Below are 13,373 nucleotides of genomic sequence, written 5' to 3' on the forward strand. Positions count from 1 at the left end.
CTAGCGCCATAATTGCCTATAATTACATACAACAATAATTTCCACCTCAGTGTATGCTTGGGTTTACCTTTAGACTTGGCTTAATTTACAGGTCAGCAACTTGAGATTCCAGGGCTTCCTGTGGCTCTAAACCTTGACTTGGCCCTCAGTGACTCTTAGACCACAAGTGCTGAAGACTGGAATCATGGTTTCCTACCATGTTAAGGCAGGAAACACACCAAAACAGTCACATATTAAATATGTTAAATATTTAATGAACCATGTATTAAGTGACATGGAAGTCAAATAGGGACCTTTTAATGCTCCTCAGTGCTATATTAGCTTTTTTTTCGCATAGCATAGCAGTTTGGTGTTCCTGCTGCTTTTCTTGCTGGGAAATCCTTGTGAGGTCCAGCAGCCAGATGTGTAGTCTATTTAGCCATGACAAGTCACGTTGCCCGGGGTGGACCACGAGGAGGCTAGTCTACATTGCACCAAGTTGGGCTGAAAGTGACTGGCCCACGGTCACCCAGCCCTCTTTCATGCCTAAGGCAGGACTAGAACTCACAGACGCCTGGTTTCTAGCCCAGAACCTTAACCACTAGACCAAACTGGCTCTCACTGGCTATATTAACTAATCCTCCAGTTTTAACAGAGACGGAATGAAACAATATGTTGGCTGGAAAGGGAAAGGGCTATATTATATAAGAAGTTTCTAGATAAATTCAATTTTATTATTTAAGGTTGTGACTAAAGAGAACTTAGGAACAGAATCAAACTGTTTACAATGCAAGCAGAGTGAGACTTTTTAAAAAATCATGTTTTTTATCCAAGCCGAGACTATTGAATACTTGCTTAATATGTATTTTAATGGTACAAAAGGATATTCTTCAAAAGTTTACAAATTGTTAATACAGTCAGAAACTGGAGATACAACATCTTTAAAGGAGTTAATGGGGATTAGATCCTGCAAGAGAAATATTAGAATATTTGAAAGAAAGCAAATATGGAAAAATCCATTCAGAACCTTCACAGGAAACACAAGATTTTATACTGTTGGCATCTTACTCTAGTTAAAATGTCATAAATAATAAAAAGAAACACAAATCAATGTTAAAGTGTATTATATTTTACGTTAATGGCTGCTAGATTAGTAATAACAAAGTACTGGAAATATCTAGAATAGGCATCTAAAAAAGCCTATGGTAAGGCACCCAGATCATTTTTTGGATCTTTTGAGTTGGGTGACCTTAACAAATCCAAATCCAAATCCATCAAACAGGCATGATAAAGTATAGTCTTTTACCTTAATTAAAGATTAACATATAGATTGAAACCAGTTCAAGAAAATAAGGGAGAATAGTACATTTTTTTCCTGTATGGTATGATTTTATAAAATGCTGTAACAATGAAAACAGCAGTCAACTACCGACATGATAGACTACAACAGAAGATGTAAATGGCATATCACATGCACACATGCACATGCGTGTATAATAATCTTGATTTGAATTTGCAAAATATAATTGTTTGCACAGCTGTTATATAATCTAAAAATAATTAAAAACTGCAGTGCAAATCCTAAAATAGATTTAACCACAATAAACAGCAACCCAAGCCAAAAATCTGGCTTTGCTAGAATTGGTGTGATGGTCTCACTCACTTTGCTTTGTCATCCTGTTCTCTGTGGCCTTCAGACAACCCCAAAATGCTAAATGCAGCACCTAGTCACCAGACAATTGCCTATACTTGGTCTAGATGTACTGCTAACATCTGCAAACATGCTTTATCTGATATTGTTGAAATAAGTTTTATTTCAATTTCACTATTAACCTATTAGCCCAAATGTGATAACCAGCATATATTTTAGCTCTTCTAATGTCATCTATAACATTATTTATTTGAATTCTGCCTTGTTCAGGATTTGGAATGAGGAACAATATGCTTCATCCAAGCAATGCCCTCACCTCTCAGGTTCCGAATGAAGTCCTCCAGCATCATCTTCCTGTCAGGTTTAATGTTAGGGCTGTACATATCCGTATTAAGAAGGATGATGGCAAAAGCCAATATGAAAATGGTATCTGGATTATGGAACTGCTGGACTACATCTGGATTACACATGCAGTACCGCTGGCTGCAGAGGGAGGGAGACAAAGTCAATATATAATAAAGGGAATTTAAAATGTATCCATCACTAAATGATTCTACCCCAGTTTTACAGGTGTTAAAATTATTTACACTCACATTTCACTAAGATAATATGACAGTTGTATAAATTAATTAATTGTCTGAATCCATATAAGAAATAATCTTCCAAGATCTTAGAATTATATTTGTAATTATGCCACAAAATTGTGAAGAGGACATCAGATAGACTAGATGCACTGCAAAACTTTGTAACAAGAGAACAAGCATCACAGAAAGTATGGGGAAGAAATTTTAATGCAGACTTATTAAATCCACACTTCCCAAACCAACAGTAATTTGATTTTTTTCAACACTGTTCTTAGAACAAAAGAATGAATACAAAAGTGCATACAATTAAGAAAGATTTCAACACAAAATTGGACATATTATAAGAGAAATGCATTGGTGTCAAATCTTAGCAACCATTTTCTCCAAAATGATCTGTCCCCAACCTGGTCCTTTAGGTCTTCCAGTGCTGGATTCATTGCCACTGTACCTGGGTCCATCCATCTTGTTGCTGGTCATCCTCTTCTCTCCCTTCTTTCCATCTTTCCCAGCATAATATACTTATCAGGAGAGCTAGATCTTTGCATAATGTATCTAAAATATGATAATCTGAATTTGGTCATTTGTACCTCATCAGAATTCTGGATTGATTTCTTCCATAATCCATTTATTTGTTTTCTTGGCTATCCAAGAAATTGTCATGAGTTTTCTTCAACACCAAAGTTCAAAAGCATCAATATTCTTTCTATTCTGCTTCTTCAAAACCCAGCTTTCATTTTCATAGAAAGTCACAAAGAAAACCATTTTGCCTGCATGATTCTGATCTTTTTAGGTATAGACACATCATGGCATTTGAATATCAAGGCCTTCATGGTTGCTCTACCAAGTGCTAGTCTGCCACATATTTCTTGTCTGCTGGTTCCTTTACTGTTGATAATCAATCCTAAAAGGCAGAAACTATCCACCACTTTGATATCTTCAGTGTCAGTTTTAAGGCTGGTTCTTGTATGTGTTGTCACTGGTTGGTTTTCTTTACATTTAATCTTAGTTCCATTTTTTTCATTGTGCTCCTTGATACTTCCAGATCATTTGATAGATTTTTAATACTGCCAGATAATTTGCATTTTCAGCTATCACAGTAGTGTCATTAGCATAAGTACAAGTTATTGATGTTTTTCCTCTAGTTTTAAAACTACACTCATCTTCTTCCAATCCAGCTTCCCTCAGGATATATTCCACAAATATGTTGAATAAATAAGGGGGAGTATAAAGCCTTGTCTCACTCCCTTGCTAATCTGGAGCCAGTCTGTTTCACTATTTTCTGTCTGTACAATGGCTTCCTGACCTGTGCATAGGTTTTGCACGAACAATGGGATGTTCTAGGATTCCCATTTTTCTGAGCAAATTCACAGCTTGACATGATTGACACAACCAAAGGCCTTTCTATAACCAATGAAGCACATACTGATTTCTTTTCTGTATTCTTTGGCCTTCTCAATTATCCAGCGAGCATCAGCAATAATATCTCATGTTCCTCAGCCTTTTCCAAAGCTAGCTTGAACATCTGGCATCTCCTTTTCCATGTAGGGCTCTAATCTGTCTTGGATTATCCTAAGCATTATTTTGCTAGCATGTGAAATTAAGCTGTACCATAGTTTAACTATTGTACCATAGTTTGCACACTCTGTTAAGTCTCCTTTCTTTTGTATTGGTATGTAAACTGACCTATTCCAAGCTGTTGGCTACTCTGTCATTCTTCAGATTTGATGGCATAATTTGATTAGAACTGACTGAGTCTTCTTTTATGCTTGCCATATTCATGTTTGTGAGATGGACAGCTATATAAATGTAATGAATAAATGTCATGAGTACTGATGGTGAGCAGGAGGGGCCCCTATCCAGGGGGAAAAACACATGCATAGTTTAGAGACTCTGAACTTTCCTGCTAAGAAACTCAGAGCAGACCCACCTTAATTCTTGGGTTTATCCGTAAAGGTTTCCCACGGCCTTTCAGTATGGCAGGGTTTTCTGTCTACTAGAGTAGGGCAATAAACACTAGAGACCATCTCAGTGTGGTTCTTCACTCTAAGTTAGGACAATGAATGAATGAATGAATGAATGAATGAATGAATAAATAAATAAATAAATAAATAAATAAATATTTCTGAAGATATTCCTTCAATTCCCATAGCCTTGCAACTTGGTAATAAAGGATTTAATTTCATCTTTTAGTACTATACATTCTTGTGAACAGGAAATATCTTCTAAGGTGTCTTGGATGTTGACATCTCTAATGTACAAAATTTCAGGAGAGTCTTTCAGTCTTTCTTTGATCTTCATTGAATCAGTTACTATTTGTCAATTGCCATCCTTTAGCATGCCAGTTCAAGTCTGGAACCTCCTTCTGAGTTTCGAGATCTTTTCTGAGCCCTTTTCTTGTTTTTCCATATTTGTTTCCATCTTCAGTGCCTTCACACACATCACTGTAATACTGCTTCTTGTCTCTTCTATCCATTCTCTGAAATTCTTTGCTTAAGTTCTTTCCTGAGATCTTTGTCCTTCCTGGCTTTGGCTTCTGTTCTCTTTCTGGCAATTTTCACAGTTTGTTCTGACACTCAGTTTGTTTTTATTCTGTTTCTTCATTTTGGGCAGTTTCTTTTCACATCCATCCTTAACAACTTCTTTGATTTCTTTCCACACTTCCTCTGCTTCCCTATCCATGAGGTTCAGGACTTCAAAGTGATTCCTGATGTTCTCCTTGAAAATGGGGGTATCTTCCCAAGATCATATTGTGATAACTGGTTGGCTTTCCTTTTCTGCTATAGCTTGACTTGCAACTTATATCCTTCTTCCCCCTCCCAACTGCTAATTGCTACTTAAATATTTTTAAATGTTTTCAACATCTGTGATTATTGCCCATTTCTATTTGGATCATTTTAATTATTTTTAAACTGTTTCTCTTTTTCTTAAAAAAAGCATATGCTATGTGTTTCAGCTTGCCTTGCTGTGTAATAACTTTTAATTATCCTAAAAGAGCTGTGATATCTTTAAAATGAAAAGTGAAAAATGTAGCCTTTAAGATGTTATTAAAACTTCCATTAATCCTTGCCAGAACAGCCAATAAAAAGGGTGATGTAAGTTGCAATGAAAGAACATTTAGAAGACAAGTCCTAGATTATTTATTTTTAGGTGCTTTCTTATTTGGCTTCACTATTCAATCTTTTCTTCTCCATCCCCTACACCAGTGTTTCTCAAGCTTAGTAACTTTAAGATGGGTGGACTTCAACCCTCAGGATTCCTCAGCCAGCCATGTTGGCTGAGGAATTCTGGGAGTTAAAGTCCACCCATCTTAAAGTTGCCAAGGTTGAGAAACACTGCCCTACACTGAATGAAGTAATAGACAAAGTTGCCTCACATTAGCACAACGTTTACCTGAAGGCTTCAATTAGTCGTTCCACTTTCTGAGCTTCTCCCTGCACTCGGATATGGGCTTGAAATTTACGCAAAGCTTCATCAAGCTCCATGCCAGAGAAGTCCATCTCATCCACTACACAGCTAAGAGAAGAAGAAAACAAACTTCTTTACTTTCAGTCTCTGGAGAAGAACCTTTCAAGAAACAAAGGAGAAATAAGCCAATTATATCCATTTATTTCTTCTCCCAATCAAGCAAGATCTGACTGCTATCCATCTTGCATCTTTCCAGACTCACAAACACTTTTTCTGTTTTGGGGTATCTGACTCATGAGGAGTTTTAGATTTATTACTTACATTTCATCCCACCTCTCCTCCGCTGAGCTCACAGCTGTGTGTATGATTTGCAGCTGCCACCTTTTATCAACATATCATAATCCTTCAGGGGGAACACTTTGGGGCTCAGCCCCTTGAGATGTAGGACTTACTTCCTCTAATTCTTATTCTGAAAGAGTGATGGAGCCACCACTGAGTCCCAGGGAAAGTAGATAGTAGAAATAGAGGCTCCATACATACATACATACTCATCACAATATTCCCTTTCAGGATAAGGAGAATTTTGCAAAGGACCAAAAAGGAGTAAGAAATAGTGAGTCAAATAAATTTAAAGGCATGAGATAGGAAAAAGAAAAGGAAATGTACATATAGTAATCTAGTGTATACCAACATCACTCAACGTATCCCTCCGTGCATTTCTATCCATCCTTGTTTCTACCATAGCAACACCGTGCTTTATATGGTATCTTTTTGTTCTCACCTCTTTCTTTTTGAGGATCTCATCAACTCCATCCAACCACAACTTTCCATTCTTCTCTACCCATTCACTCTGCCTTCATATATTTGCTTTGCAATCCAAGCATCATTCATTCTCTCTATATAACCAAGCCACCTCTGTGTACCTCTTTTGTAGGGCCATCCTTGTATTCATTCAGACCCATTCATTATTAACTCTATCTCTTCTTGTTCTAATACACATACTTCTTAAGCAACCCATTACCTCTGCATTTATCTTACTTATGCTTTGCTTGACAGACCCAACTTTCACTTCCATAAAAAGAGTGGGAGAAGCACACTCTTTTGTCAGGCTACACCCAGTTCATTACTCATCCTCAGAGGGCAGCAGGCAGAGATTCAAGGACATACTGTAGCTCATAACTTCCTAGTTTCAAATCTTATGTCTCTTTCTTCATCTGTGCTACCTAACAGCCTGAAAAATAGTTGCTTCATCATGGGTGGGCAAGTGGGTGGGCAAGTGGGTGGGCAAGTGGGTGGGCAAGTGGGTGGGCAAGTGGGTGGGCAGTGATATCTGTTCATTGCTGTTGTGTGGTCTTGGGTTCCTAGTTTTTGACTTTGGTCCTTCTAGCCCCCACATACTTATACACAGCCAATTTCATTTCTTTTGAAAAGAAATTTCTTTTTCCTCTCAACAAACCACTTACAGTACTTCCCACTATCTTTGAATCAGCATTTCCAATCTTTAGTAAACATCCACCGTTCTATAAGGGTGTACATCTACTTACTCTTGCGTCTTTTATACATAACTTGCCATTATTCAATATATTTTCTCAGTCACAAATAACTTCCTTAGTCTTTTGGTACATTAATTTTCAAATCCCTATACCTAATGTTCCTGTAAATCATTGGGGTTCTCAGCCAACAACTTGGTATACATTCGCATCCCTGAGCCACACAACCTTTACCATCATCACAAGGATTCCTTATACATTTTTATATCTAAATACCTTAAACAACCAAGGGGACTGTGGCAATGGGCAGCAGTTCATGCGTTCCTGTAAGTTTGTCACATATGCATGCAAGAACCTAAGTAGACACTTTGTTCTTTTGTAGCTAAGGCTGAGAGTAGGAGAGGTGGCTTAGTTTCCCATAGGAAGATTTTCCCCCTAGGAGAAGGGAGGAGCAGCTGCAATGCTGGCAAAGGTGACAGAGACTCAAAAAACAAAAAACCAGCTGAGAAGGAGAACTTTTAGAACTGGGAGAAGGTATGATGGATCTCAACAGGGTTGACTGCTGAAGATTTATTTTTGGCTTTAGTAAAGAGCATTGATGGCTGGTGATCTTGAGGTGGTCTAGGCAGTGTTACATTACTGATGGACTGATGGTGTCATGAGTAAGGATGGCGAGCAGGGGGCTCCCACCCAGGCTGTCAAGCGCATGCGTAGCACTGAGGAATTGGGCAGCCATTCAAAGAGACACAGATCGGGACCGCCTTAACCTTTGGGGTTTATATGGCTGGATTTTTCCCACGCTTCTTCAGTTTGTTAGGATTGATATCCTAACAGCCAGGAACCACGCTGAGACAAGGAACTGGTCTAATGTTTTATTGCTTGTACATAACAGGAATCCTAACAAACTGAAGAAGTGTGGGAAAACCCAGACATATAAACCCCAAAGGTTAAGGTGGTCCCGATCTGTGTCTCTTTGAATGGCTGCCCAATTCCTCAGTGCTACGCATGCGCTTGACAGTCTGGATGGGAGCCCCCTGCTCGCCATCCTTACTCATGACAGATGGTTGGATAAAACTTCCAGGTGGAGCTAGGTGAGGTCCAGAGAAGACACTCCAAAGACCAAGGAGAAAGGGAGGCTGCTAGACTGTTTCTATCCTTCATAGAAGGCTTCTGGGGAAGGCTGAAATGATGGAAACATAAGGTTCTACCAGACAGACAGAAAATCTTTTTCTTTCTCCAGAGGGAACGCCAGCCAGTATTTTTAGCCCCTTACTTATATCTAAATAGAAAGTATGGGCAGGATTTTTAGAAACCATGCAGTGTACTTATACATTAAGCCAATATTATAGAATGCATGAATACACAGGTACAGAACACTTAAGGCTACATAATATTCAGCAGAGGTAAATGTCCACTTTACAATGCATTTAAACCTCAAATGGTGGTGGTTATCAGTCAAGCAGAGAAGGAAATCTAACTATAAATAACTCCAGTCCCAGAAAGGTTGCAAAAGCTGAAAGTAAATGCTGCTTGGTGTCTTAATACAAGTTTATTATTTTTTAAACAATCACAAGAGAGGTTTTGGGCTGTGTCTTTGATCAACTCCCATGAACCTATGACATCACGTATCCTTCTATTATTCCCTTCTCAGTGTTGAACCATTTGCTAGGCATCCACTTTATTCTCATGCATGTTTATTCCTGTCATATACCACATTCAGCAACCAACCTTCAACTCTGCATTTGCACAAAACCACAATCCAAACGTACTTACTTTATCGTATGCTTTCTCAAATCAACAACTATACAATAAACTTTCTTTATCACATTCATACATTTTTCAGTAAATTCTTAAAGAGCAAAAACCTAGACTATATACACTCTGCCTGGCATAAAGTTGCATTGTCCTCCCCAAGGTTTGCTCAATGTCACCTCTCATACCCTTTCCGTTGCAATTTTGTCAAATACCTTCCAAGGCACACTGAACAAATTAATTTCCCTGTAACTTTTGCAGCCTTCAAACATATTAAACAAGTTTGCACCGCAACTTCATAAGCAAATCATATTCCCATTTTAGTACTTTTCTCTAGATATATCAGTGTTTTTCAAACTTGGCAACCTTAAGATAATGTGGATTTCAACTCCCAGTATTCCCCAGCCAGATTTGAAGTCCACACATCTTAAAGTTGCCAAGTTGAAAAACACTGAGTTATATGATCTTCACCTGTAGCTTCACAATTTTTCAATATTCCACTGTATTTATGACTTCCTTTCCATAAATTTTTCTTGGACTTTTACATTTGTTTCAATTCTACTCATCAAGGTATCACTATCATTTCCAGATAAATCTCTAAAATATTTCACAGAGCATTCACTCGCTACAGTTTCATTCCAAATATTTTCATCATTTCTTTTAATTCCAGTCACTCTGTTGGAGACCCCCATCATTCAGATCTATTAGATCCTTCCTCTTTATCTTACAGCTGTTTCAGGTGGCAAATTTAAAAGCTTATTTACTTTTGAGCAGCAGAAAAAGATGTTAGCATAAAACAGGCTCCCTATTCTGCAGCATTAGTGAAGCTGGCAAAGTTCTTATGCCCCTATTATAGGCCCAGTTAAAGGATTATTGGTTTCCACCAGATTCATTTTTTCTCCCACCTGCCAGCAGGAAAACACACATATCTCTCCCTTGCATGGGATGTGGTGAATTGGGTGAACGTAGTGGTTTCTTAGAATCTCAAGGTGTTTTTTTATCCATTCAATTGTGTCTGATTCTCAGAGACTGCCTGGACAAGTCCCTGCAGTTTTCTTGGCAAAGTTTTTCAGAAGTGGTCTGCCATTGCCTCCTTCCTAGGACTGAGAGAGAGTGAATGACCCAAAGTCACCCAGCCGGCTTTGTGCCTTAGGTGGGACTAGAACTCACAGTCTCCCAGTTTCTAGCCTGATGCTTTAACCACTACACCAGACTGGCTCTGTAGAATCTTAAGTTAGTCACCAGTCAAATTTCCCAGTTCACAGGTTGCATTAGGACTGTATAGGATTACAGGGGAGGAAGTGCTCAATGCAACCCCTCCTCCTTGACTGTGGCCTCTTAGATTATTTCTAAACACACATCTACTGCTGTTTTGAAGAGAGCTAAACCCAAGTCCCAAAGAAACCTGCCTGACAGACCCCAGACATGGAAGAAAGGCATGAGATAAAGTGGGAGGGAGCTCTCCCAGTACTTCTGTTCAGCAAAGCCCCTCTTCCACATCATGAGCTGGCTATTTCTGAATTTGGGAATGGCATTCTTCCAAAAAAGCCCTAAATTCATGTTCAAAAATTCCTTGCTTGACAGATAACAAATATGGAGGAGTGTGGAGTGAAGCGAGAGATAACAATAACAAGCAAGCACCTCATTATTAGTACTGGAAGGGCACAGCAATGCTAGCAACGAGAGACCGAGCAGTCCAGTTCTGGCCTTGGGGCTGGCAACATCCAGAAGTAGCCAGTGGGCAGCCAGGGAGAAGATGCACTTGCAGTCAGCCCACAATAATCAGAAGTGGCATCCTCATAGCACCTCAAGCCACCAGACCAGAACAGAGTGGACAAAAGGGCACTCTGTCTTCACTGAAGTAATAAAAACAGCAAAAATGATAGCATCATAAAATTCCTTATCAGCTAGGGTTATCAAATATCTGAACAGGCAAAGGAGGACACGGACAATTGGAAAGGCGGCCAATTGGGGGAGAAAGGAGGACACGCTGATTTTTGGCATCCGCAACAAAAATTACAGCAAAAAACTTTTTTAAAAAAAGTACTTAGGCCTAAATGTATATGGAATTACCTTTTCCAGCATCAGAAAGACTGGTTTTTCAATCGCAATATTTTTCCAACAAATATTTTCAAGAATATATGCTAGCAATAATATAGAATTGACGACAACACACTTTTCAAATTTCACCATAGAAACAAATGACGAGTCATGTAATCTACAGACTACAATAATCATAGATTTGAAGAGACTGGATTGAAGCTGACTGCTGGAATCAGGAAATAAAATAATAGCTTAAATCCAGGCTAGTTAAAAGTCTTTTGATAGGCAAATTTAGTAACTATTCACCCTCTCTAAAGTTACAAAGATTTATCTCTTCATCCCATATCCCATCTCTTATCTATAGACAAATCTGTAAAACATTAGTTTTCAGTCCTGGTGTCAGCAAAAAGTCCATAAGGGTAGCTAGAAGTAACAACATATCTTGTTTTAACCTTGATCAAATAACCAACTTTATACCCCTTCCTTTTACTTCTAACAGTCTTAATCTTTCATTCATTCAAATATTGTCGTAGAATTTTATTTCTCTTCATTTCTTCTTTGTCCCATCACACAGAGTTCTTCAAGGCTTTAACAAGCCTCTTTTGAAAATCCAGTAGGAAAAAATTATCCAGGTCACTCTCTTGGTTTGTCATTTGTATTTCCCTTTTTAATTTTAAAACCTCAGCCAGTTTCTTTTTTAGAACCCGTGAAACATCCTTTTCTAAAGCATTCTCTTGGCCTGTCAGTTGTAAATCCACTGTTGATACCATCTCTATCTTGTCAGATAACAGTTGTTCTACATCTGACATTTCTTCAATAACATCTTTTGGACATAGTCCATCCCTAGAAGCAGACATAATTACTGGCATATATTTGGAGCTCTTTGTGACTTCTTTCTTTTTCCCTTTCCTTTGTCAAACCATGGGAGACTCCTCTGATTGCCAATTCATTGGCACCATTCACATCTGGTCAATGAACCAGACATCATGATAGTAGACAAGGGCCAGAAGACAGCGGTGGTGATAGATGTAGCAGTGCCAAGTGACAGCAACATCAGGAAGAAGGAATATGAGAAGCTGGAGAAGTACCAGGGCCGGAAGGAGGAATTAGAGAGGATGTGGAAAGTGAAAGCCAAATTGGTCCCAGTGGTGACAGGAGCACTTGTGGGGCTGTGACTCCTAAGCTGGGAGAGTGGCTCCAACAGATCCCAGGAGCAACATCAGTGCTCTCTGTCCAGAAGAGTGCAGTACTAGGAAGAGCTAAGATACTGTGCAGAACCCTCAAACTCCCAAGCCTCTGGTAGAGGATCCAAGGTGGAGGAAGACACATACCACCCATAGGGATGAGAAGAGAAATATATATACATATACATACATACATACATACATACATACAAAACAAACAGCCCCAAATATATTGCTACTTGTGGAAAATGACCAGATATCAGCTGCTGCATTTCACTTTTAGGCATTATTATTATTCTTAACCACACACACTGACAAACATTAGATCATTCATAGATGTAGATTTTAAAATTGTAATTGATCATCTTTGTAGCAAGGTCAAAGAGTACTTATGCATATTTTTCTGTCATGCCATACATTTCTTCTGCCTTTTTCTTTTCTTTTCTTTTCTTTTCTTTTCTTTTCTCTGTTCTTTTTTTTTTTTTGCAATTTGCTTTTACCCCTCTAACCTCCCTGACTTCTCACAGTTCAATGGAAGCTCAAGAGAAAACATGAGAAGGAAATTCCTTGCAATGGAATATTTCAAACTGGGAAGCAGGGCAGGCAGTGAGGCCAAGCTGGAATTGAGATTCCTAGCAGAAAAGCAGAAAAGCAACAGCTTATGCTCCTCCATCACAGTTTGTGGTTGTTAATTTTTTTCGCATTTGTCCTGCACAGCTGCAGGGTCCAGTTGTTTTTGCACTGCAGTCAGCTAGTTCTTTTAGTGAAACGATCAATGCATGACATGACAAGGGGGGTTGTATAGCAATTGGTTTGGGGCAGAGCCTTAAACTGATTAGGACTGAGAGTGGGGGACTGGCCCAAGGTCACTCAGCTGGCTTTTCTGCCTAAAGGCACACTAGAACTTAGATCTCCCCATTTCTAGTCAAGCATCTTAGCCATTACAACACAGTTCCTCTACAATAGCACAGGTAGTCCTCACTTACCGACTGCCTTGTTTAGCAACTGTTCAAAGGCCACTAAGTGAGGTCTACCTGTATGTTCTAGAGTCTACATTCAGAAAAATTCTAAATCATCCTAAGAATGTAATTTTTTTTTTAAAAGGCCAACCAGAAGTGTCTTCCACAGGGGAAGAAAAACTTCAGCATACTGGAGGACAAATTATGACACTGTCTTCGTATATTTTTATAGGAACCAAGTGATTCCTGTGGAATTATATACACCATTAAAAAGACATAGGCATTTGACAGCTGTTGGCTGATGGTTGATGTTCCCCTACGACGAC

At 38.8% G+C, this 13,373-nt stretch overlaps 1 protein-coding gene across 2 annotated transcripts in view; it reads right to left on the minus strand.

Annotated features, from left to right (window-relative positions):
• IQSEC3 (IQ motif and Sec7 domain ArfGEF 3) overlaps positions 1-13,373 on the minus strand; it is a 184,836-nt gene that overhangs the window by 17,336 nt on the left and 154,127 nt on the right. For both annotated transcript variants that reach the window (XM_063308245.1, XM_063308246.1), the window contains 2 exons: positions 5,605-5,727; positions 1,947-2,113 (listed from right to left, as the gene is read on the minus strand). In XM_063308245.1, the coding sequence (XP_063164315.1) occupies positions 1,947-2,113; positions 5,605-5,727 (290 nt within the window). The remainder of the gene's footprint in view (positions 1-1,946; positions 2,114-5,604; positions 5,728-13,373) is intronic.

The sequence above is a fragment of the Candoia aspera genome, chromosome 7 (genome assembly GCF_035149785.1).
Source record: "Candoia aspera isolate rCanAsp1 chromosome 7, rCanAsp1.hap2, whole genome shotgun sequence".
NCBI classification, from domain to species: domain Eukaryota; kingdom Metazoa; phylum Chordata; class Lepidosauria; order Squamata; family Boidae; genus Candoia; species Candoia aspera.